This window comes from Mobula birostris, chromosome 14 (genome assembly GCF_030028105.1).
Source record: "Mobula birostris isolate sMobBir1 chromosome 14, sMobBir1.hap1, whole genome shotgun sequence".
NCBI classification, from domain to species: Eukaryota; Metazoa; Chordata; class Chondrichthyes; order Myliobatiformes; family Myliobatidae; genus Mobula; species Mobula birostris.
The window spans coordinates 87,042,151-87,064,699 of NC_092383.1; the positions used below are offsets into that span (position 1 = coordinate 87,042,151).

The 22,549-nt window shown below is 42.1% G+C and overlaps 1 protein-coding gene across 1 annotated transcript in view; it reads left to right on the forward strand.

The window, feature by feature from the left end:
• LOC140209408 (uncharacterized) overlaps positions 1-13,722 on the forward strand; it is a 269,809-nt gene extending 256,087 nt beyond the window's left edge. The window contains 2 exon segments of the mRNA XM_072277654.1: positions 12,019-12,339; positions 13,322-13,722. Coding sequence (XP_072133755.1) covers positions 12,019-12,339; positions 13,322-13,722 — 722 coding nt within the window.
• The last annotated feature ends 8,827 nt before the right edge of the window (positions 13,723-22,549 follow it).

Sequence of the window (22,549 nt, forward strand, 5' to 3'; positions counted from 1 at the left end):
CACATCCCTGCAGCTGTTTGGAGGCCTATAAATAACTGCCATCAGGGTCCTTTTACCCCTGCTATTTCTTAGCTGAGCCCATAAAAATTCTGCACCTTCCGATCCGTTATCACCTCTTTCTAATGATTTAATATAATTTCTTACCAATAAAGCCACGCCTCCCCCTCTGCCTACCTTCCTGTCCTTCCGATACACCGTGTATCCTTGGACGTTCAGCTCCCAGAGACATGCATCCTTTAGCCAGGTCTCAGTGATGGCCACAATATCATACCTGCCAATCTGTAGCTGTACAACAAGATCATCCACCTTATTCCTTATGCTGCATGCATTTAAGTACAACACATTCTTCCAGCACAATGGCCCAAAGCTTTCTATGAAGACGTGACTGAAGGGCTACACACTATAACAGGGACCTTTCATTGAATCCAGTTTCAGGTCAGGGACCCCTCCTTAAATCTGGGTTAAAAGTGGAAGAGTGTCAGTGTAGAAAGCAGATCTGGTGGGAGATGTGATATGTAAGATAAAAGACTATACAGTTCATTCCCAGGTTTTGAATTCCTGACTTGTGTTCGACATATGAACAAACCTCTGTAATGTTACTTAATTTAAAAGTCCAGTGTACAATACTGTGCAAAAGTTTTAGGCACACAAGAGTTTTTATATGGTTTCAGATGGTATGACCTCCACAGAGCCATGATCTCAACATCACTGCGGCTGTCTGGGATTACCTGGAGAATCAGAAGCAAGTGTGGCAGCCAAAGTCTGGAGAAGAACTGTGGCAACCTACCAGACAATTTTCTTATAAAACTACACACTAATGCACCTAAGAGAATTGTTGCAGTTTTAAAGACAAAGGATCATCACACCAAATATTGATTTGATTTTTTATTACTACTTACTGCTCTTTACAGTAAATATTTGATATTTATAAACTTCACATTTCATTATTTTTGATAGCATCTCTACTTTACAGAATATTTTTACATACGCCTACAACTTTTGCACAGTTCCATATGTACATAAGTTTGCATATGACGCAAAGTTTGTTGGTGCTGTGGATGGTGCAGAGCCTTTACAACAGGGTTAAGACAGGATGCAGTGCTGGGTGGAGAAGTGGTCGATGGAGCTTAACACTGAAAAATATGAAATGACACACTTTTTATGATCAAACTTGAAGGCAGAATACAAGGTTAATCAGGACTAAATGAAGGAAGAGTGAGTAAGGGATTTGAAAGTTGGAGGGGGAGGGGGAGATCCAAAATGATAGGAGAAGACAGGAGGGGGAGGGATAGAGCCAAGAGCTGGACAGGTGATAGGCAAAAGGGGATACGAGAGGATCATGGGACAGGAGGTCCGGGAAGAAAGACAAGTGGGGGGGGACCCAGAGGATGGACAAGAGGTACATTCAGAGGGACAGAGGGAGAAAAAGGAGAGTGAGAGAAAGAATGTGTGCATAAAATAAGTAACAGATGGGGTACGAGGGGGAGGTGGGACCTTAGCGGAAGCTAGAGAAGTCGATGTTCATGCCATCAGGTTGGAGGCTACCCAGACGGAATATAAGGTGTTGTTCCTCCAACCTGAGTGTGGCTTCATCTTTACAGTAGAGGAGGCCGTGGATAGACATGTCAGAATGGGAATGGGATGTGGAATTAAAATGTGTGGCCACTGGGAGATCCTGCTTTCTCTGGCGGACAGAGCGTAGATGTTCAGCAAAGCGGTCTCCCAGTCTGCGTTGGGTCTCGCCAATATATAAAAGCCCACATCGGGAGCACCGGACGCAGTATATCACCCCAGTCGACTCACAAGTGAAGTGTTGCCTCACCTGGAAGGACTGTTTGGGGCCCTGAATGGTGGTAAGGGAGGAAGTGTAAGGGCATGTGTAGCACTTGTTCCGCTTACACGGATAAGTGCCAGGAGGGAGATCAGTGGGGAGGGATGGGGGGGACAAATGGACAAGGGAGTTGCATAGGGAGCGATCCCTGTGGAATGCAGAGAGAGGGGGGTAGGGAAAGATGTGCTTAGTGGTGGGATCCCGTTGGAGGTGGCGGAAGTTACGGAGAATAATATGTTGGACCCGGAGGCTGGTGGAGTGGTAGGTGAGGACCAGGGGAACCCTATTCTCAGTGGGGTGGCGGGAGGATGGAGTGAGAGCAGATGTACGTGAAATGGGGGAGATGCGTTTAAGAGCAGAGTTGATAGTGGAGGAAGGAAAGCCCCTTTCTTTAAAAAAGGAAGACATCTTCCTCGTCCTAGAATGAAAAGCCTCATCCTGAGAGCAGATGCGGCGGAGATGGAGGAATTGCGAGAAGGGGATGACGTTTTTGCAAGAGACAGGATGAGAAGAGGAATAGTCCAGATAGCTGTGAGAGTCAGTAGGCTTATAGTAGACATCAGTGGATAAGCTGTCTCCAGAGACAGAGACAGAAAGATCTAGAAAGGGGAGGGAGGTGTCGGAAATGGACCAAGGAAACTTGAGGGCAGGGTGAAAGTTGGAGGCAAAGTTAATAAAGTCAACGAGCTCTGCATGCGTGCAGGAAGCAGCGCCAATGCAGTCGTCGATGTCGTGAAGGAAAAGTGGGGGACAGATACCAGAATAGGCACGGAACATAGATTGTTCCACAAACCCAACAAAAAGGCAGGCATAGCTAGGACCCATACGGGTGCCCATAGCTACACCTTTAGTTTGGAGGAAGTGGGAGGAGCCAAAGGAGAAATTATTAAGAGTAAGGACTAATTCCTCTAGACGGAGCATAGTGGTGGTAGAGGGGAACTGATTAGGTCTGGAATCCCTTTCAAATCCCTTACTCACTCTTCCTTCAGTTAGTCCTGACGAAGGGTCTCGGCCTGAAACGTCGACTGCACCTCTTCCTACAGATGCTGCCTGGCCTGCTGCGTTCACCAGCAACTTTGATGTGTGTTGCTTGAATTTCCAGCATCTGCAGAATTCCTGTTGTTTACAAGGTTAATGGCAGGATTCTGCGCAAAGTGGAGGTACGGAGGGATATTAAGGTGCAAGTCCATAGATTCCTCAAAGTTACTGCACAAGTTGAAAAGGTGTTAAAGCAAGTGCATAGAAACATAGAAACATAGAAAATAGGTGCAGCAGTAGGCTATTCGGCCCTTCGGACCTACTCCACCATTCAGTATGATCATGGCTGATAATCCAACTCAGAACCCTGTACCTGCCTTCTCTCCATACCCCCTGATCCCTTTAGCCACAAGGGCCATATCTAACTCCCTCTTAAATATAGCCAATGAACTGGTCTCAACTGTTTCCTGTGGCAGAGAATTCCACAGATTCACCACTTTCTGTGTGAAGAAGTTTTTCCTCATCTCGGTCCTAAAAGGCTTCCCCTTTATCCTCAAACTGTGGCCCCTCGTTCTGAACTTCCCCAACATCGGGAACAATCTTCCTGCATCTAGCCTGTTCAATCCCTTTAGGATTTTATACGTTTCAATATAGATCACCCCTCAATCTTCTAAATTCCAACGAATATAAGCCGAGCAGATCTGGTCTTTCATCATATGAAAGTCCTGACATCCCAGGAATCAATCTGGTGAACCTTCTTTGTACTCCCTCTATGGCAAGAATGTCTTTCCTCAGATTAGGGGAGCAAAACTGCACACAATACTCCAGGTGTGGTCTCACCAAGGCCTCGTACAACTGCAGTAGTACCTCCCTGCTCCTGTACTCGAGTCCTCTTGCTATATGCCAGCATACCATTCACCTTTTTCACATCTGCTGTACCTGCATGCCCACTTTCAATGACTGGTGTACAATGACACCCAAGTCTCGTTGCACCTCCCATTTTCCTAATCGGCCACCATTCAGATAATAATCTGTTTTCCTGTTTTTGCCACCAAAGTGGATAACCTCACATATATCCACATTAAATTGCATCTGCCATGAAATTGCCCACTCACCTAACCTATCCTGCATCCTCTTAGCATCCTCCTCACAGCTAACACTGCCGCCCAGCTTCATGTCATCGGCAAACTTGGAGATGCTGCATTTAATTCCCTCGTCTAAATCTTTAATATATATTGTAAACAACTGGGGTCCCAGCACTGAGCCTTGCGGTACCCCACTAGTCACTGCCTGCCATTCTGAAAAGGTCCCGTTTATTCCCACTCTTTGCTTCCTGTCTGCCAACCACATCAATACCATACCCCCATCTATCCACCTCTATCCACATCAATACCATACCCCCAATACCATGTACTTTAAGTTTGCACACTAATCTCCTGTGTGGGACCTTATCAAAAGCCTTTTGAAAATCCAAATATACCACATCCACTGGTTCTCCCCTATCCACTCTACTAGTTACATCCTCAAAAAATTCTATGAGATTCGTCAGACCTGCTGGACTTCACTAGTCGAGGTATTGAGTTCATGAGCCACAAGGTAATGCTACACTCTGTAAAACTCTGGTTCAATCACACTTGGAGAACTTAGTTCAGTTCTGATTGCCTCATTGTCAGAAGGTTGTGGAAGCTTTAGAGAGGGTGCAATGGAGGTTCACCAAGAGACTTCCTTGATCAGAGAACATGTCTTATGAGGAAATGTAAGTGTTGAGCAAGCCAGGGATTTTCTTTTTAGAGCATAGGAGGGTGGGGGGTAATTTGATACAGTGATATAGAAGAGGTGTATAAGGCATAGATTGAGTGGACAGGCAGCACTTCTTTCTCATGGTGACAATGACCAATGCCAGAGGACATCCATTTAAGGTGAGTGGAAGAAAGTTTAGGGGGAGATGTAAGAGGTAGGTTTTTTACACAAGGAGTGGTGAGTTCCTGGAACACACTGCATGCATAGTGGTAGAGGCTGATACAATAAGGACATTTCGAGACTACTAGATATGCACCTACATATATGTATGAAAATAGAGGATCATGTGCTGTGTAGGAGGGAAGAACTAGACTGATCATGGCGTTAGATTAGCACAACACTGTGGGCTGAAGGGCATGTACTGTGCTGTACTGCTCTAGGTTCTATGTTCCTACAAATAACAGAACTAGTGTTTTTTTCTCTCTACTTTTCAGAATTACTCTTTCCTCTCAGTTTTATATGCAGTTGATGCCTTTCATTATAATACCATGTGGGGTATGAATAATATATAGAGTAATATTCATTGTTTTTGCTGATTTACGGGCAAAAATTGACTTGTAGGTATCTATAAAAACAGACCTATTCATTACTCAGGGATGGTCTGTATGGAGTTTGGATAAGACTGATCTGATCAAATGATAGGCAAAGCTCTGCCCACCAGTGAGCACAAGGAGTCCTGCCACAAGAGAGCAGAATCCATCATCGAGGACCCACATTCTCCAAACATGCTCTCCTGTCAGTGCTGCCAATGGGAAGGAGCTACAGGATGCTCAGGTCCCATGCCAATAAGTTCAGGATCATCAAGCTCCAGCACTAAGGTGGATAAATTCAGTCACCCCAACACTGAAATGATCACTGAACACAACCTCTGGACTCACCTTCAAGGATTCTACAACTCATGTTCTCAGTGTTATATATTTATTTAATTATTGTATTTGCACAGTTTGTCTTCTGTTGCACATTGTCTGTTTATCCATATCTGTGTGTCGTTTTTCATTGATTCTGTTGTATTTCATTGTCCCACTGTGAATGCCTACAAGGAAATGACTTTCAGGGGAGGATATGGTGACATTAATGTAGCTGATCATAAATTTACCAGGTACATTTTGAACATTGATAAGGTGCATGATTACTGACCTAGCACAATGCATTTTGTAGAAATGAAGTGAGAAAGAGACACAAGCATGAAATTTTCCAGTCACTGTACAAAGGTCTTAAAGGAGAATGAGCATTGGAAATAAAAGCTGGCTGCTGAATAAAATGAGTGAGCTGCAAATTACTGCAGCCTGCTTCGGTCCTTCGGGTGTGAATCTGCAAATAGAAGGTCTAACTTTTCTCATTACTGATCTGTGACTGTGACCCATGAAAGTTCAACAAAGGGTCTTGAAAATGAGAGAAGGTGAACAGCATTTTTGCAATTTAAATCAGGGTTGTATATGGCGACAAATATAGATTTTGATAACAAATTTAATTTCAATTTTGAATTTTGAAATGCCCCATTCACAAGGAGGAATATCACATTATATCCTTCACTTCCTATGTGAGGATGTGAAATAGTAACACCAGAGTCTGTTTGGAGCTCTTGATCTCTTCAGCTCAGGCTTATCTGATGGGTGTTGATTAGCTGCAGATAATTCCAGAATCAGTGATCCCACTTGTGAATCTTGGCCTGTTGAACCTGAGCTCGTTAATGTTCTGAGGGAAGGATCTTGCTTTGTTTTTTTCCGCTACAAAGTAACAAATTTCACATCAGAAGTCAGTAAAAATAAACCTGATTCTAATTCTGAAAGAGAAACTTTCCCTGTATCAGGGAATCCCAAAGCAATTCTCAAAGGGTACCATAAGAACTTCTGTGCTCTTTACTTGTCTTACAAAACAGAATAAATGGAAGTACCAATGTATTCCTCACATAAACAAACTGCTCCACTCTCGCCCTGCATTGCCCAATCACTTCAGACCATAAGATATTGAGGGAGAATTAGGCTATTCAGCCCACTGAGTCTGTTCCTCATTCGACAATAGCTGATTTATTATCCCCCTCAATCCTATTGTCCCTGTAACTTTGACACGCCCTTTCTCATCAAAAACCTATAAACCTGCACTTTCAATGTACCAAATGACTTGCCCCCTACCCTCCACAACTGTCTGTGACAATGAATTCCTCATATCAGCAACCTCCTGTCAGTGACTTCCCAATTATAGGAAACATCTTCTCCCTACACTCCATCTGGGTTCTTGGCCCTTTACTACTCAAGCGGTTTTAATGAGAACCCTCCCCTCCCTGCCATTCTTCTAAACTTCAGCTAATACAGGCCCAGAGCCATCAAACACTCCTGATACATTAACCCTTTCTGGGATTGTTCTTAGGAAACTCCTCTGGACCCTCTCCTATTACAGCACATCCTTTCGAAGAGAAGGGGCTCAATACTGTTCACCATATCCCAAGTCCAGTCCGACAAATAACTTCGAATGCTACAACTCTTGGATAACTTCTCAACAACAGAATAGAAAACGTTTTTCAATCCCACCATTGTATTTACGGGTGTGCAGAGGATTGGGATTAGGATTAAACACAATTTCCTTTTCACTTTTCTTCACCGAATTGTTATTGTTGTTCAGTGATCTAGTTGCTGAAACAAAAATGCTTTGCTGAAGATGCTTTGTATCTCTGCACTTGTTCTCATCAACATACTGAACCACGGTTGTTGAGAAGCTTTCCAAGATGTGTTGAGGCAATGCAGGAAGAGACCAGAGCTGTCACAACCACAGATTCGGCATCGCAGCAAAGACGGCAGTTGTGCTCATTAATATGCATGTGTCACTTCATTATTATTTAATTGTGATGGTATTTAAATCCATTCTTTTCATCGTTGTGCTTGTTAGACTTGAGCAAAGCACAGCAACTTTTCTTTGCTTGCTTGCATTCGGCCTAGCCTGAGAAATTGGACTATCGAGTCAACTGACTCTGAAGACAAGCAGTGTACGTTTTACATTCAGTTATTCCTTTCAGCACAGTGTTGTCTTTGTTTCTCATTTGGGTGTTTTTAGTTAACAACCCTGTTTGGCTTAGCAATTATTGTTTTTTCCCTCTATCTCTGTTCACATAAAAGTCTGTGAACTATCAACCCACTTCAGTGTCTCTCACTCCTCACATGGGCCATATCTCAACGTAGAGACTGGAATGATCTCTTAAACTGTAACATCCATTCATACTTCTCTATATTCTTTTCGGTAAGACAAACAAAGAAGACAGAAGTTCTAACCGCATCCTTTGCTCAGGGTGAACATTACACAGATGGCAGCAGTGACTAATACAATAGAGTCAGCACTCATACTATACATGTACAGAATTTAAGAAGAAATACATTCACAGCTAATATACTGCACTGTTTTCCTCTAAAACAAATGTAACAAAAGCTCTCTATGCATACTGAATTATTTTATCATTTATCTATTTTATACAAAGTGAAATTAAGTGTTTATAAACAAAAGCAAAGTCAGCAACTAAAATTCAGGTAAATATAAATCATCCACATTCTTGGATCACTTCAATGCTCACATTGCAATGAAATCAAAAGCAACACACAGAAACTGCTGGAGAAAATCAGCAGGTCAGGCAGCATCTAAGGAAATGAAGAAGATAGTCAAGGTTTCATAGATCTGATTCTGAAATACTTCTGAATTACGTCTCCAATACGTGTGACATGTCAGAATTGTTATCCCTGATACTGAAACTCTACTCAGACTTCATCTACCCCAGGGAATCGCACAGCATGAATCTGGATAGATCACACTTTGAGTAACAATGAAAGATCTAACCAGGTGGACAGAGATATTGGGAAGCCAGCTAATGAGAAGGTGAGCAAAGGTATGCAGTTTCAGGGATCAGGGAGACCATGGGAGTGGGATAGGAAAGATAGAAATGTTCTCTCCTTTGTCAAGTCTGAACTGTCCATTTACTGTGCTCTATTATTCTGTGGGAAATAGAAACTACAAGGGTTGGCTACTCACACAGATCATTTACTGTCAAATAGATTTCATTTGCTTTAAGAATGGATCAGATGTGGATTTTACCCCATTGTGATTGTGCAACTCCATTCTGAAGGATTCCCATCACATCTAACTGAAGCAAAGTGAAATTCCATCAGAGGTCTCGATATTACACTGACAGATGGGATAGAGTTCAGAAGAGATGAGCTTTCAAGGTTCAAAGAGGAGAGAGATGAAGTCAAATATGAATGTTGAGTTTGCATGAAAAGCCCCTTCTACATCACACCCATTTCCCACTTTGCTCCCTCCTCAGCAGCAAATTCCCAAAAATTATGGCAACACAGGGAAAAAGCTGGTGGATCTCAACCGACCAGGCAGAGCCTGTAGAAAAGAGTAAACAACCGACCTTTCAGGCTGAGTCACTTCTTCAGGACTCATGTCATGTCTTCCTCGTGTGTCGTGTTTGATTGAATTATCAAGGCAAGTCCAGAACGATGTACAAATCGTAGGGTGCAAGTCCATAACTCCCCGAGATTCAGAACAGTGGGACATGGTAAAGTAGGTGTTAAAGAGGGCGCCTGACACTGTATGATCAGTGAGCATTCAAGAATTCATGTTGCAGAAGAGATTCACCAGACTGGTGCCTGTATTAGAAGACCATAAGACCCAAAAGGCATTGGAGCAGAATTAGACCTTCTCGACCCCATTCTCCTGCCTTCCCCCGTAACCTTTGATGCCTTTACGAATCAAGAACCTATCAACCTCCACTTTAAATATACCCAATGACTTGGCCTTCACAGCCTCTGTGACAGTGAATTCCACAGATTCACCACCCTATGTTCAAAGAAATTCTTCCTCACTTCTATTCTATAGGAAAGTTCCTGTACTCTGAGGCTGTGCCGTCTGGTTGTAGACTCACTTACTGTAGGAATCATCCTCTTCACATCCACTCACTCGAGGCCTTTCAATATTCAGTCCGTTCAATAAGATCCCACCTCATTCTGCTAAACTCCAGTGAGTATATTTTAAGTCAAGCAAAAAATAAAACTTCCGGAGGAACTTCGGGAGTCATGTCGGATCTGCGGAGGCAGAGTGGTCAACATTTCAGATTAATTCCCTGTTTCAGGACACCTCCAGCCATTTACTGTTCTTTCAGATTAGAACATCTGCTGTTGCTTGTGTCCAATATTTCAACTCTTTTCACCATTTCATTCAGTCTTTAGGAATTGTTTAAGTATTTCTGTCTTGCTAAATATACCTAAGTGCTTTCCAGATTGTCACGTATCACACACCGGCTGTGTCACCCTTGGTTTTTGATCAAACTTCCTGCTGCCTTCTTCCTCACTTTTATTTCATAGTTATTTCTCTCTGAGGACAGACAGGTCCTGGCTGGGTCTCTGCGAACAAAACAATGTGGGCTTCAATTCTTCTGATTGTTTTCCTACCTGGTAAGTGACAAATTGTGCTGGACGTTTGCATAATCAGCGTTGGTTTAGGGGTTGTACACCGTTTTCAGAACAGTACTTGAATATCTGTAGATACGAAAGATGTCAGAAACTGGATTTCAGAGTTCACTCTCGGAGGAACTCAGTGGATCAACCAGCATCTGTCAGGGGGAGGGAAAATGTAAACAGTTTGGGTCAAGACCCTGTATCAAGTGTGAATGGAGGGGGAGATAGTGTACATAGGAGAGGGGGACATGTGAGACTGGGTTCAGGGACTCAGGAGGGGTGAAGCACAACAGACGAATGGAATGGGGAGGAAAAGGGGGGGAGTTTGGAGATGGGTGAGAGGTGGAAGCAGATAAGGAGAAAAGGGGAATAGTGTGGAGCCACTTGGGGGGAGAATATGTCCAGTTGGAGAAAAGTCCTGGAGGCTGTTAAGCAGAAACATCAGGTCTACCATTGCCGGAATCTGATCTCACTCTGCAGGCATCACTATGACAAACAACATTATTCTCTTGATATCAGTGTCTTTCCTTGGCCATTTTAGTGGGGCAATTAGTAAAGGACATTACTAGATGTGCAGTCCAAGGTACAGAGGATGTATCGACAGCATCCTGAGCAGCTGCATTGCTGCCTGGTTCGGGAATTGCACCGTCTCGGATCGCAAGACCATGCAGCGGATAGTGAGGTCAGCTGAGAAGATCATCGGGGTCTCTCTTCCCGCCATTACAGACATTTACACCACACGCCGCACCCGTAAAGCCAACAGCATTGTGAAGGAACCCACGCACCCCTCATACAAACTCTTCTCCCTCCTGCCATCTGGCAAAAGGTACCGAAGCATTCGGGCTCTCACGACCAGACTGTGCAACAGTTTCTTCCCCCAAGCCATCGACTCCTTAGTACCCAGAGTCTAGACTGACATCTACATCATTTATTATTATATTGTAGTTTGTCCTCTACTGTGCCTATAGCCTTGTTTATTAATTATTGTACTGCCCTGCACTGTTTTGTGCACTTTATGTAGTCCTGTGTAGGACTGTAGACCAGTGTAGTTTTCGTGTTGTTACATGTAGCATCATGGTCCTGGAGAAACGTTGTTTCGTTTTTACTGTGTACCAACAGTTTGTGGTCGAAATGACAATAAAAAGCGACTTGACTTGACTTGACTTGACTTGAGAGGTCTGTCCCTAAAGGCCTTTCTGATCTTGTTGGGATTTTGACAGCCTGGTAGTTGCTCATTATTATTGACATGTGGTTTTTAATTCCAGAAATAATTAATTAGATATAAACTCTCAATGTATCTTTACAGAAACTGAAGTCACACCTGGATTTCTAGACACTAAAGTGGTAACGACTGCTATTGCACCACTTTCTAACTACACATAGAAATACTGGTCAGGTACAAAATATAAAATTTCCATCAGAACCAGAGGGCACAGTTTCAGACATCATGAGAGGTTTCCTTCTGCAATTTATAAACTTGTCCGTAAGCGAGGAGGAAGTCAGGTCATTGGCATCATGGAGAGAATTGAAACATAACCTCAAATGATCCTACCAACCCCCGACTCAACCCTGGAATACAAGAAACATATGCACACAAATCTCTATGTACAGCAGCTCTATCTATCCCAAATAAACTAACTGGTATCTTTGTGTACATTTGAAAGGCTGAGATGATCTGTGTTAACTGAAAGCTCAAAATTGTGGCTCTTCCTCAGTGCTACCTGAAAGGTCAGCCCTGGGTTTCTGCTCAGGACCCTGGAGTGGGAAGTGCACCCACAATGTACTGACACAGGGGAGAGAGCACTGACACAGTAACAGCACTGACTGCACTTCACACCAAAATCATTGGCTGTGGTGTCATGGACCACATGCTGGATGTGACATGGACATGTATTTACCGTCATGTTCAAAGATATCTGTTTGCCTAAGTTGTCCCTTTTACCTCAAATCTGAAAGTGCTTCCCTCAGTTTCAGGTGAATTGTGGGCAGAGAAATATGTAAAAGGAATTGTGGGAAGAGCGATCACAATCGATTGTCACTACGAAGAAAAGTACCGCTCATACACAAAGTATTGGTGCCGTGGATGGACTCGTTACTGTTCAGTTTTAGTGGAAACAAACTGGCAACACGGACAGGGTGGACGAGTGCCAATCACAGATAACCCAAAACAGAGAATATTTACTGTTACTATGGAGGATCTTCGCTCTAGTGATACAGGATGGTACAGCTGTGGAATTACAACACCTGGTAATGATCCGGTGTTTAACGTACATCTACAAGTATCTGATGGTAGGTTTCTCAGTGATTGACTTTCTGCCTTCCAGAAAGTAAATGTCTCATCCATGTTTCCCCTGGGAAGGGTCAGTGCAGTAGATGTCCTGGGGAGTGATGATGTGCAGATCCCAGGGTTAAGCTTGTAGAATGGAGAACTGCCTGTGGATGTGTTTGAAGAACAACAATCTCCTCCTCCTCCTGCTCAGCTTCTGCACAGATTACAAGGTCTTTGTCCAGAGCCTGTCCATCCCTCACTATCTCTGCATTAATATCAATGACACATGTTTCCCTGTCTATGGCAGGTCACTGAACCCAGTCACAATTTCATTTTCTCCTGAAAGCCTCTATACATGTGACGGATATCTCACAAGTTGTGTCTCTAAACACTCAATGGCCACTTCATTAGGAACCTCCTATGCCTAATAAAGTGGCCATTGAGTTTATCTTTATGGTCTTCTGCTGCTATGGCCGATTCTTTACAAGGTTCAATGTGTTGTGTGTTCAGATGCTCTTCTGCACACCACTGTCATAAAATGTGGTTATTTGCATTCCTGTCATCTTTCTGTCCGCTTGAACCAGTCTGGCCATTCTTCTCTGACCTCTCACATTAACAAGGCATTTTGCTCACATAATTGCTGCTCACTGAATATTTCTTGTTTTTCACATCATTCTTTGTAAACTCTAGTACTGTTGTCCATGAAAATCCCAGGACATCAACAGTTTCTGAGATACTCAAACCTCCCCTTCTGGCACCAACTATCATTCTATGGTCAAAGTCCCTAAGGTCACATTTCCTCCCAATTCTGATGTTTGGTCTGAACAACAACTGAACTATTGACCATGTCTGCATGTTTTTATGTACTGTGTTGCTGCCAGGTGATAGACTAAATAGATATTTGCTTTAACAAGCAGATGCACAGGTGTACCTAATAAAGTGGCAGAGTGTTTGATTTTCAGATGTTCATTCAGTGTCTGATTGTTGAATTCCTTTCCACAGAACCTGTGTCTGTTCCTGTGCTTCGATATCTGTCACAAGCAAATGTCTCACATCTCGGGGGCTCCGTGTTAGTGTCCTGTGAGTCTCTTCATGGATCCCTTCCAATTCAGTACACATGGCATAAAAAAAACTCAACTGTGGATCAAAAGATCTCAGACACCAATGAACTGGTTCTACCTCGTCAATCCTCAGATCTCCAGGCCCATCAATATTATTGCAATGCCTCAAATAGGCTTGGAATAAAATCCAGTGGAGTAGTAAATGTGACAATCTTCAACAATGGAGAGTTCTGTTGTTATGAACAGAAAAATAATGGCACCAGTAAGTTCTACTTTCAAGAGAGGATACATGTAAATATTTATTTTGTTACTTTGTTATTGCTGCTCTTATACTTCTCGTGAGGGTAAGGAATTTCTTTGCATTTGTAGAAGCTACGAATTGCAGCCATCATGGGGTAGAAATAAAGTGTAGTGAACAGTTAAGTCTGTCACTTCCTCCTGGAACATGTAGAGCATCACAAAGATAGTTGGACTTGCACATCCAGACATATTGAGAGCCTTTCATTCATACTTCCAGCTTCTGCATAGAAGCTGCTCGAATGAGTGTTGAGCTGTGAGACAGGTGACACTGCCATAAAAACAAAAGGAAGGATATATCATAGAGCAAAAAATTATGGTGAGTTAGAGAATTGGGGAGCTTTTAAAAAGCAGAAGAAGGCAACAAGAAAATTATAAAGAGAGAAAAGATGAAATAAGAAGGAAAATGGAGACCAAGAGAATTACAGATATTTGAAGAGTAAAGAGAAACAAGATTGGATATCAGATCACTGGATAATGATGCTGAAGAAGTAATTTTGAGGGACGAAGAAATGGAGGATGAACTTATTCAGTATTTTGCATAATTTAAAGTAAAGCTCATTAATTTGTTAATTAGCAAGGGCATGAATGGTTATGGGAGAATGCAGGTGTGTTGGATTGAGAGGGATAATAAACCAGCCATGATGGAATGATGGAGTGGTAAGATTGTATGGGCCGAATGGCCTAATTCTTCTCCAATGTCTAATGGTCCCATTGTCTTATGGTCATCATTAGCTTTAGAATTTCCTGAGTACAGGAATGCCTGTCGTAGGTGAGAAACAGGCCGATGTTCAGCTTGACGCTCCGCAAGGCTGATTTATCTCTGTGCTGAACTAAGGCTGTGACCTGCAATTAACGGGCTCCTGAATCGTCTGAAGTGATGACTGGCATTGTGTCTGTGACTCACTTTTGTGAATTTCAGTTCTGAATATAATTTGCTTACTTTTATGGTTTGCATGAGTTTTTTTTCTGCACATTGTGTTTTTGGCAGTTTATTTTTCATGTATTCTATTTGGTTTCATTGTTTTGTGGCTGTCTGTGAGGGGACAAATCTTAAGGCTGTACATAGTATAAATACTATGTATCTATGTATTAAATGTACTTTGAACTTTGAAGTTTGAAAGGTCACACCAATGCAATGGCATAGAATTCTGAATTTAACCTTTCAAAAGTGTGGTCCAGTTCAGAGAGGATGCAGCAGAGTCACAGAGTTACAGGTTATGGAAACAGGGGCTTTGGCCCAAGTCCACAATGTCTTCCTGAGCGTCTCCCATTTCCCTACATTTGGCCCATATCCTTCTAAAGCTTTTCTGTAAATGAACTTGTCCAAATGAATTTTAGATAGTGTATTTGTACCCACCTCGAGCACTTCCTCTGGCAGCCTTTTCCACGTACAAACTGCCCTGTGTGGAAGACACTGCCCCTCCAGGCCCTCTAAAACAGGAGAGTTCAATTCCATCAGCCATTCCTTTGACCACTTTCCTAGTTCAAAGTTCAAAGTAAAGTTATTGTCAAGAGATGTGCACTAAAAACAAGCTAGAGAATCATTTTTTGCAGTTGCCTAGAAAACAAAGAAACAAAATAGAATGCATGACAAACCATACCATATAACCATATAAAAATTACAGCACGGAAACAGGCCATCTTGGCTCTTCTAGTCTGTGCCGAACTCTTACTCTCACCTAGTCCCACTGAACTGCACTCAGCCCACAACCCTCCATTCCTTTTCTGTCCAGACAGCTTTCCAATTTAACTTTAAATGACATCGAACCTGCCTCAACCACTTCTGCTGGAAGCTCGTTCCACACAGCTACCACTCTCTGATTAAAGAAGTTCCCCCTCATGTTACCCCTAAACTTTTGCCCTTTAACTCTCAACTCATGTCCTCTTGTTTGAATCTCCCCCACTCTCAACAGAAAAAGCCTATCCACGTCAACGCTATCTATCCCCCCTCATAATTTTAAACACCTCTATCAAGTCCTACCTCAACCTTCTACACTTCAAAGAATAAAAGACCAAACTTGTTCAACCTTTCTCTGTAACTTAGGAGATGAAACCCAGGTAACATTCTAGCAAATCTTCTCTGTACTATCTCAATTTTATTGACATCTTTCCTATAATTCGGTGACCAGAACTGTGCACAATACTCCAAATTTGGCCTTACTAATGCCTTGTACAATTTCAACATTACATCCCAACTCCTATACTCAATGCTCTGATTTATAAAGGCCAGCATACCAAAAGCTTTCTTCACCACCCTATCCACATGAGATTCCACCTTCAGGGAACTATGCACTATTAATCCTAGCTCCCTCTGTTCTACTGCATTCTTCAATGCCCTACCATTTACCATGTATGTCCTATTTTGATTAGTTGTACCAAAATGTAGCACCTCACATTTATCAGCATTAAACTCCATCTGCCATCTTTCAGCCCACTCTTCTAACTGGCCTAAATCTCTCTGCAAGTTTTGAAAACCTACTTCATTATCCACAACTCCACCTATCTTAGCATCAGCTGCATACTTACTCATCCAATTTACCACCCCATCATCCAGATCATTAATATATATGACAAACAACATTGGACCCAGTACAGATCCCTGAGGCACACCACTAGACACCGGCCTCCAATCTGACAAAGACTGACAAACATTTAATGTGCAAAGGAGGATGAATCATTCAAGTAATAAAAATATATAAACAAACAATACATGGAACATGAGACACAGAGTCCCTGAAAGTGAGTCCACAGCTGCGGTGTCAGTTCAGTGCAGAGGAGAGTGACACTGGTCCTGGCATAGGACCCAGGATCCTGCTCCTCCCTCTCAATGGTAGTACTGTGAAGAGAGGGAGATGGGACAAATACAGGCAGATGAGTTGGGCTCAGGTGGGGGAATCGTGCTGGCAAAGAGAAATGGGGCTGAACACTGGTTTGTTTTCCAGATCTCTTTGTAGACTTGGACAACACTTTCCACTGTCCATCACATTGCAGTGACATCAACAACCAATCGTGTCACCTACATTATCATTACAAATTATTATTATTGATGACAAATAACAGTGGTTAACAGATAACAACACTGATCCTGCCTGATGGTACTCTCACTGGTGATAAAGTCTGATGTTGTCATAAAACCAACACCTCATTACCACAATCTGATTCCTTCCACTAAGCCTATTCAGTATCCATCCAGCTACAGTAGTTTACCATGTAATCTCACAAATAGATCAGTCTACTATGCAAGACCTTGTCAAAGGCTATGCTAAACTCTATTGCCCTGTCCTCATCAGACCCTTTGATCATTGCTTCAAAATTCTCAATCATATTTTTTTCAATGATTTCCCATGCACAAAATTATGTTAACTATCCAAAATCAAATCGTGCCTTTGCAAATTCAAGTAGATCCTGTCCTATATAATCACCGCCTGTAATTTACCTGCCACTGATCTTATGCTCACCTGCCTGGAATGGGACTGGATCAGTAATCTATTGACTCAGAATTGTGGAAGCACACTGGGACATTAGTGGGCAGTGACAATGATGACTCCAATCAAATAAAAATCATTACTTCTGAAGAGCTGGGAGCAAGTGATGAGGGACGATGCTGTTTTCTTCTCAGTCAATGTGGAATTCAATTACACCATTTGACAGTGTGGCAGATTCCATAGAACACAGCGACAAATTTAAATAAAATGTCCTTTCTTATTATTTTTGTGTTCCTTATCTTATTGTGTTTATTTTTGTGTTACAAGGGACCAGAGTACAAAAATTTCATTCTCCTTTACACTTTTGTACAGGAAATGACAGTAAACAACATAGAATCTTGAATCTGCTTGTGTGAATTTGATTTTACCTGTCCATTTCCCCCAGTTTTACGTGCTTTACGGGCAAAAGATAAAGTAAGAGGATATGTGGGAAGAGCAGTCACAATCAACTGTCACTATGCACCAGTGTACCGTTCACACACAAAGTATTTGTGCTTCATGTGGGGTCACCAATGCACATCGTTAGTGAATACAAATGGGCAAAATGAGCAGTGTGGAAGAATGTCAATCAGAGATAATACATACCAGGGAAAAAGTGAATAATTTCCCAGAGCTAAAATATTGTTATGATCTCCCATTCCACCAGCTGGTCTGACCGTGTGTTCCATGCAGTTACTACCTCATTGTAAAAAAAAACTTGTTTCTCAAACATCATTTAAACTTGCCCCTAATCATCTTAAAACTATGCTCACAATTATTTGATATTTCAACCCTGGGAAAAAGATTCTGACCATCTATCTATGACTTCTATAACTTTATAAACTTCTACCACATCTCTTCTCAGCCTCTGACTCTCCAACGAAAACACACCAAGATTGTCCAAATACTGCCCACAGCTTATACACTCCAGCGCTGGTAACATTTATTTAGTCATTCATTTATTAATTCATCATCTATCAATCTATCCAGCTAGCTCACTATTTATTTATTTATCTATCTATTTATCGGTTTTGTTTATTTATTGAGGAAGAGCGCGGAATAGGCCTTTCTAGCCCTTCAAGTCCTGTCACCCAGCTTCTCCAGATTTAACTCAAGCCAAAACACTGGACAATTTTCAATGACTAATTAACCCACTAACCGGTACTTCTTTAGACTGTGGGATGAAACCGGAGCACCGAGAGTAAACGCCTGCAGTCACGGGGAGAATGTACAAACACCTTACAGCCAGTGGCAGGAATTGAACCCGGGTTGCTGGGACTGTAAAACATTGTGGTAACCATCGTGTTACCATGCCAACCCTGGTGACATCATGGTGAGCCTCCTTACCCTCTCCAAAACCTCAACATCCTTCCTATAGTGTTGCAACCAGAAATACATATTATGATCCTAATGTGACCTAATCAATGTTTTATGAAGCTACAAAATGCCTTGTCAGCTTTAGTCTCCAACATGTAGAATGAAGAAGGCAAATGTGCAGAATGCTTTCATTACCATTATGTCCACTTGTGTTGCCACTTTCAGGGAGCAATTGACTTGAACCCCAAGAACTCTCTGTACATCAATTCTAAAGGGATCCCGATATTAAATTCCAGGTGACATCAAACTTCCCTAATGTATGAGGAGTGTTTGAAGGCTCTGGGCCTGTACTTGCTGGAGTTTAGAAGAATGAGGGAGGATCTCATTGAAACCTATCAAGAATTGAAAATTTCAGTGGATGTAGAGAGGATGTTTCCAATAGTGCGAGCATCTAGGTCTAGAGGGCACAGACTCAGAATAGATGAACGTCCTTTAAAAGAGAGTTAAGGAGGAATTTTGTGAGGCAGAAGCTGATGAATATGTGGAATTCATTGCCAAAGTAAACTGTGGGTATATTTAAAGTGGAGTTTGATAGGTTATTGATTATAGGGTGTCAAAGGTTACAGAGAGAAAGAAGGAGAATAGATTTAGAGGGATAATAAATCAGCCATGATGGAATGGTGGAGCAGACTCAATGGGCTGAATGGCCTAATTCTGCTCCTACGTACTAACAGGTTCCCTTCCTGCTGTAGGCCACTGAAACAATTACAATTATACTCTCTCCCTCAAGTCGCCACTCAGTTTGTATTTATCTAACAATTTTCTGCTTTCACATAATGGGGAGTTTTCCTGGACACCCACAAATGCTGCCTTTGCAGAGTCAAGCTGTTAGGTGCCACTTTTAGACTGTCTCCTTACTGCTGAGAGAGAGTGACTGACATAGTGTCTTCACTGCTGTTCTGTTCTGGAGCTATGTTGTGTTCTGGAATAATGCCAGACATGGCAGTTCAGGCAGCTCTGAGGATGCAGAGACCCAGTGGAGTAGATGAGCTGCTGAGGTTCCAAACTGGTGGGTCCTGCTTGAGATACAGAACTGCTGAAATCTTTTGTGTGCTTGATTTTCAGATGTCACTGATTCTTTTCCACAGAAAATATGTCTGTTCCTTTGCTTCGATTTTCACCACAAACAAATGGCTCAAGTTGTGGGGACTCCGTGTCAGTGTCCTGTGAGTCTGCCAATGGATCCCTTCCCATTCAGTACTCATGGTATGAAAAGACCCCATCCATGGATTTAAATATATCTAATACCAATAAACTGGATCTACTTTGCCAATCCTTAAAATACAACACCCATCTGTATTATTGCAAAGCCTCAAATGCTAATGGAGAGAAGTCCAGTGACGTATTCAATGTATCCATCTCCAACAGTGTCAGCACCTGCAGATATGTGATTGAAGTCAACAGCATGGGTAAGTGGTGCATGGTTTGATTCTTTCTGATGGCCAATGGAGTACAACTGAATGACTGATTTGTGCTGGATATTGTGTTGTTGGAACTTCACTCAGGAGCATGGAGTGTCTGTTGTCACCACCTTTCAGAGAATGAAAAGCCTTTCGACACAGCAGTCCAAACGTAAGCCTCTCAGCACAGGGTCTCGTGCCACTGATCTGCTCTCATTGGCTGGGTGTGAATGTGTCTCGTCTGGTAATATTTATGTCATTAATTAAGATAGTACTTGTAAGGTAACCCACTTCAAAGCTCAAAGTAAATTTAAATTATGTGTATATATCACCATGTACTACCCTGAGATCCATTTTCCTGAAGACATTCACAGTAGGAACTTTTGCAATAGATACAAATAAATAAGACAGAATCAATTAAAAACTACACACATCAAAGATGGACAAACAACCAATGTACAAAAGAAGACAAACTGTACAAATACAAATGAAAGAAATTACTAACAAGCAAATAAATAAATAATATTGAGAACATAAGTTGCAGAGTCCTTGAAAATGAGTCCATTGGTTGTGGAATCAGTACAGTGCTGAAGTGAGCAAAGTTATCCGCATTGGTTCAGGAGCCTGATTGTTGAAGGATAATAACTGTTTCTCAACCTGGTGGTGCGAGACCTCCTTCTCAATGGCAGCAGTGAGAGGAAACATGGCCTGGATTGCAGCAGTCCTCGATGGTGGGTGCTGTTTTCTCATGGCAGGGCTCCTTGTAGACTTTTACCCATATTTGCTCATACTGTAATGAGTCATAAAATCAAAGCAGTTGTATCTTGCAAATAGTAAGAGTACGCAAATAACATTCAGGGCTGAAGTTTATGAAAGTGAGTCCACAGCCATGAAGCCAGTCACAGCTGGTCGAGGACCCATCAGTTGCAGGCCACAGCCTCAGTTCAGCACAGAGATGAGTAAACCTTGCACAGCAGTTAGCCCCAGATCAGACTGTCCCTCTTGTCCAGCCCTGACACCCTGACCTTTTCAATCTGTCCAGATGCTGAACTCGGCCAAACAGCAGGTCATTCCTTGTTCTCGGACCCAGTCTCTACCTCTCAATACACTCTCATGCCTGGGTCCCGCTGCCCCAATTCAGCTCGTACGAGAACTTTCCATTCTGGACCGAAGGTTAAATCGACCAGACTTTGACTTGTTCCTTGCTCTCGGGCCACTGATATGGTGTGCAGATTTGGTCTGATGAAAGATTTTATTGTTATGGAAGGAGGCAAGCAAAGGATCAGCAAACTGATTTCTGGAGATCATAGGGTTTATTGCAAGGCAGAAAGTAGGCAATCACCAATAATAGAGGAATGGTGATGGAAAATTGATGTGATTGAAAACCAATAAATCTCCAGGTTCTGATACTCTATGTCCCAGAGAACATAAGGAATTAGCGAGAAAAATATAGATGTGTTGCTGGCCATTTCTCCCCAATGGATTGGAGAGAAGTTAACCACTCTATTTTAAAAAGTATGTACAGAGAAAAGAGAGAATGATAGAGCAATTAGCCTGACATTGGTATCAGGAAATGTGGTGAAGAGAACAAAAGACAAAACCAATGTACTGGATTGGCCTTGTGTTTCTTTGTGCCCATTATAAATTCCCCCATTTCTGTCTGTTAGATATCCTATATTTTAATTAATCTTCTCTTCACATGCCTATTGAAGTTTTCATGCAGGTATACATGTTCCCTACAAACTTGCTCACGTTCTATGTTTTCAATGTTTTAATCGATTACTTTGTTTTGCTTTGAATTCTAAACTACTTCAAATACTCAGCTTTGTTGCTTTTGCAGAACATGACGCATTTCGTTGGATCTAATTGATTCACAGATATGTTTTGAGTGTTGTGTTTGATCATCTAAAAGCTTCTGAGGGGATCACTTTAATGCATGAAATATTCCCTGAGGGATGATGGAGTTCATGTTGAAAGGGATGTTTCATAGTCTGCAGGGTCCGGAATGGGGACAATTCCAGGAGAATATTGATCATCAGTTTTTTCTTGTACATAAGTGTATTTCACTGTGCAGTTTGAACAGATCTTTCAAAAATGAAGAGCTTTATTCAAATATCTGAGTGCTCACTGGAGGGGTAGAAACTGTCCCACCAGCTAGAAAATTAAAGAAGTTATATGCATAAAAGATTGTTGCCAGGATTTTTTGACAGCTTCTGAGAATGATGTATCTGTCACAAGTGCAAACGCAAAATGCCGGACATACATTTTACACACATGTTCTCCCAGTTACTATGTGGGTTCCTCCAGGTGCTCCGGTTTCCTCCCATGCTCCAAAAACACACGTGTTAGTATTAGTAATGCGTAGGTAAGATACTTTGGCACTGGAAGCATGGAACATTTGCAGCTGCCCCCAGAACAAATTCTGTGTTGGTCTTTGATGCAATTGATGCATTTCACTGTAAGTTCTGATGTACATGTGGCAAATAAATCTCATTTTAATCTTTATATGTCGCATTGGGTAATAGATCACTTTTGGTCCACCATGATCAAGTACCCATTGGTCTAACAATTGTGCTCTTTTGATCTTGCAAGTACAAAGCAAGAAACTGAATTTTACTGTCTTTCAAC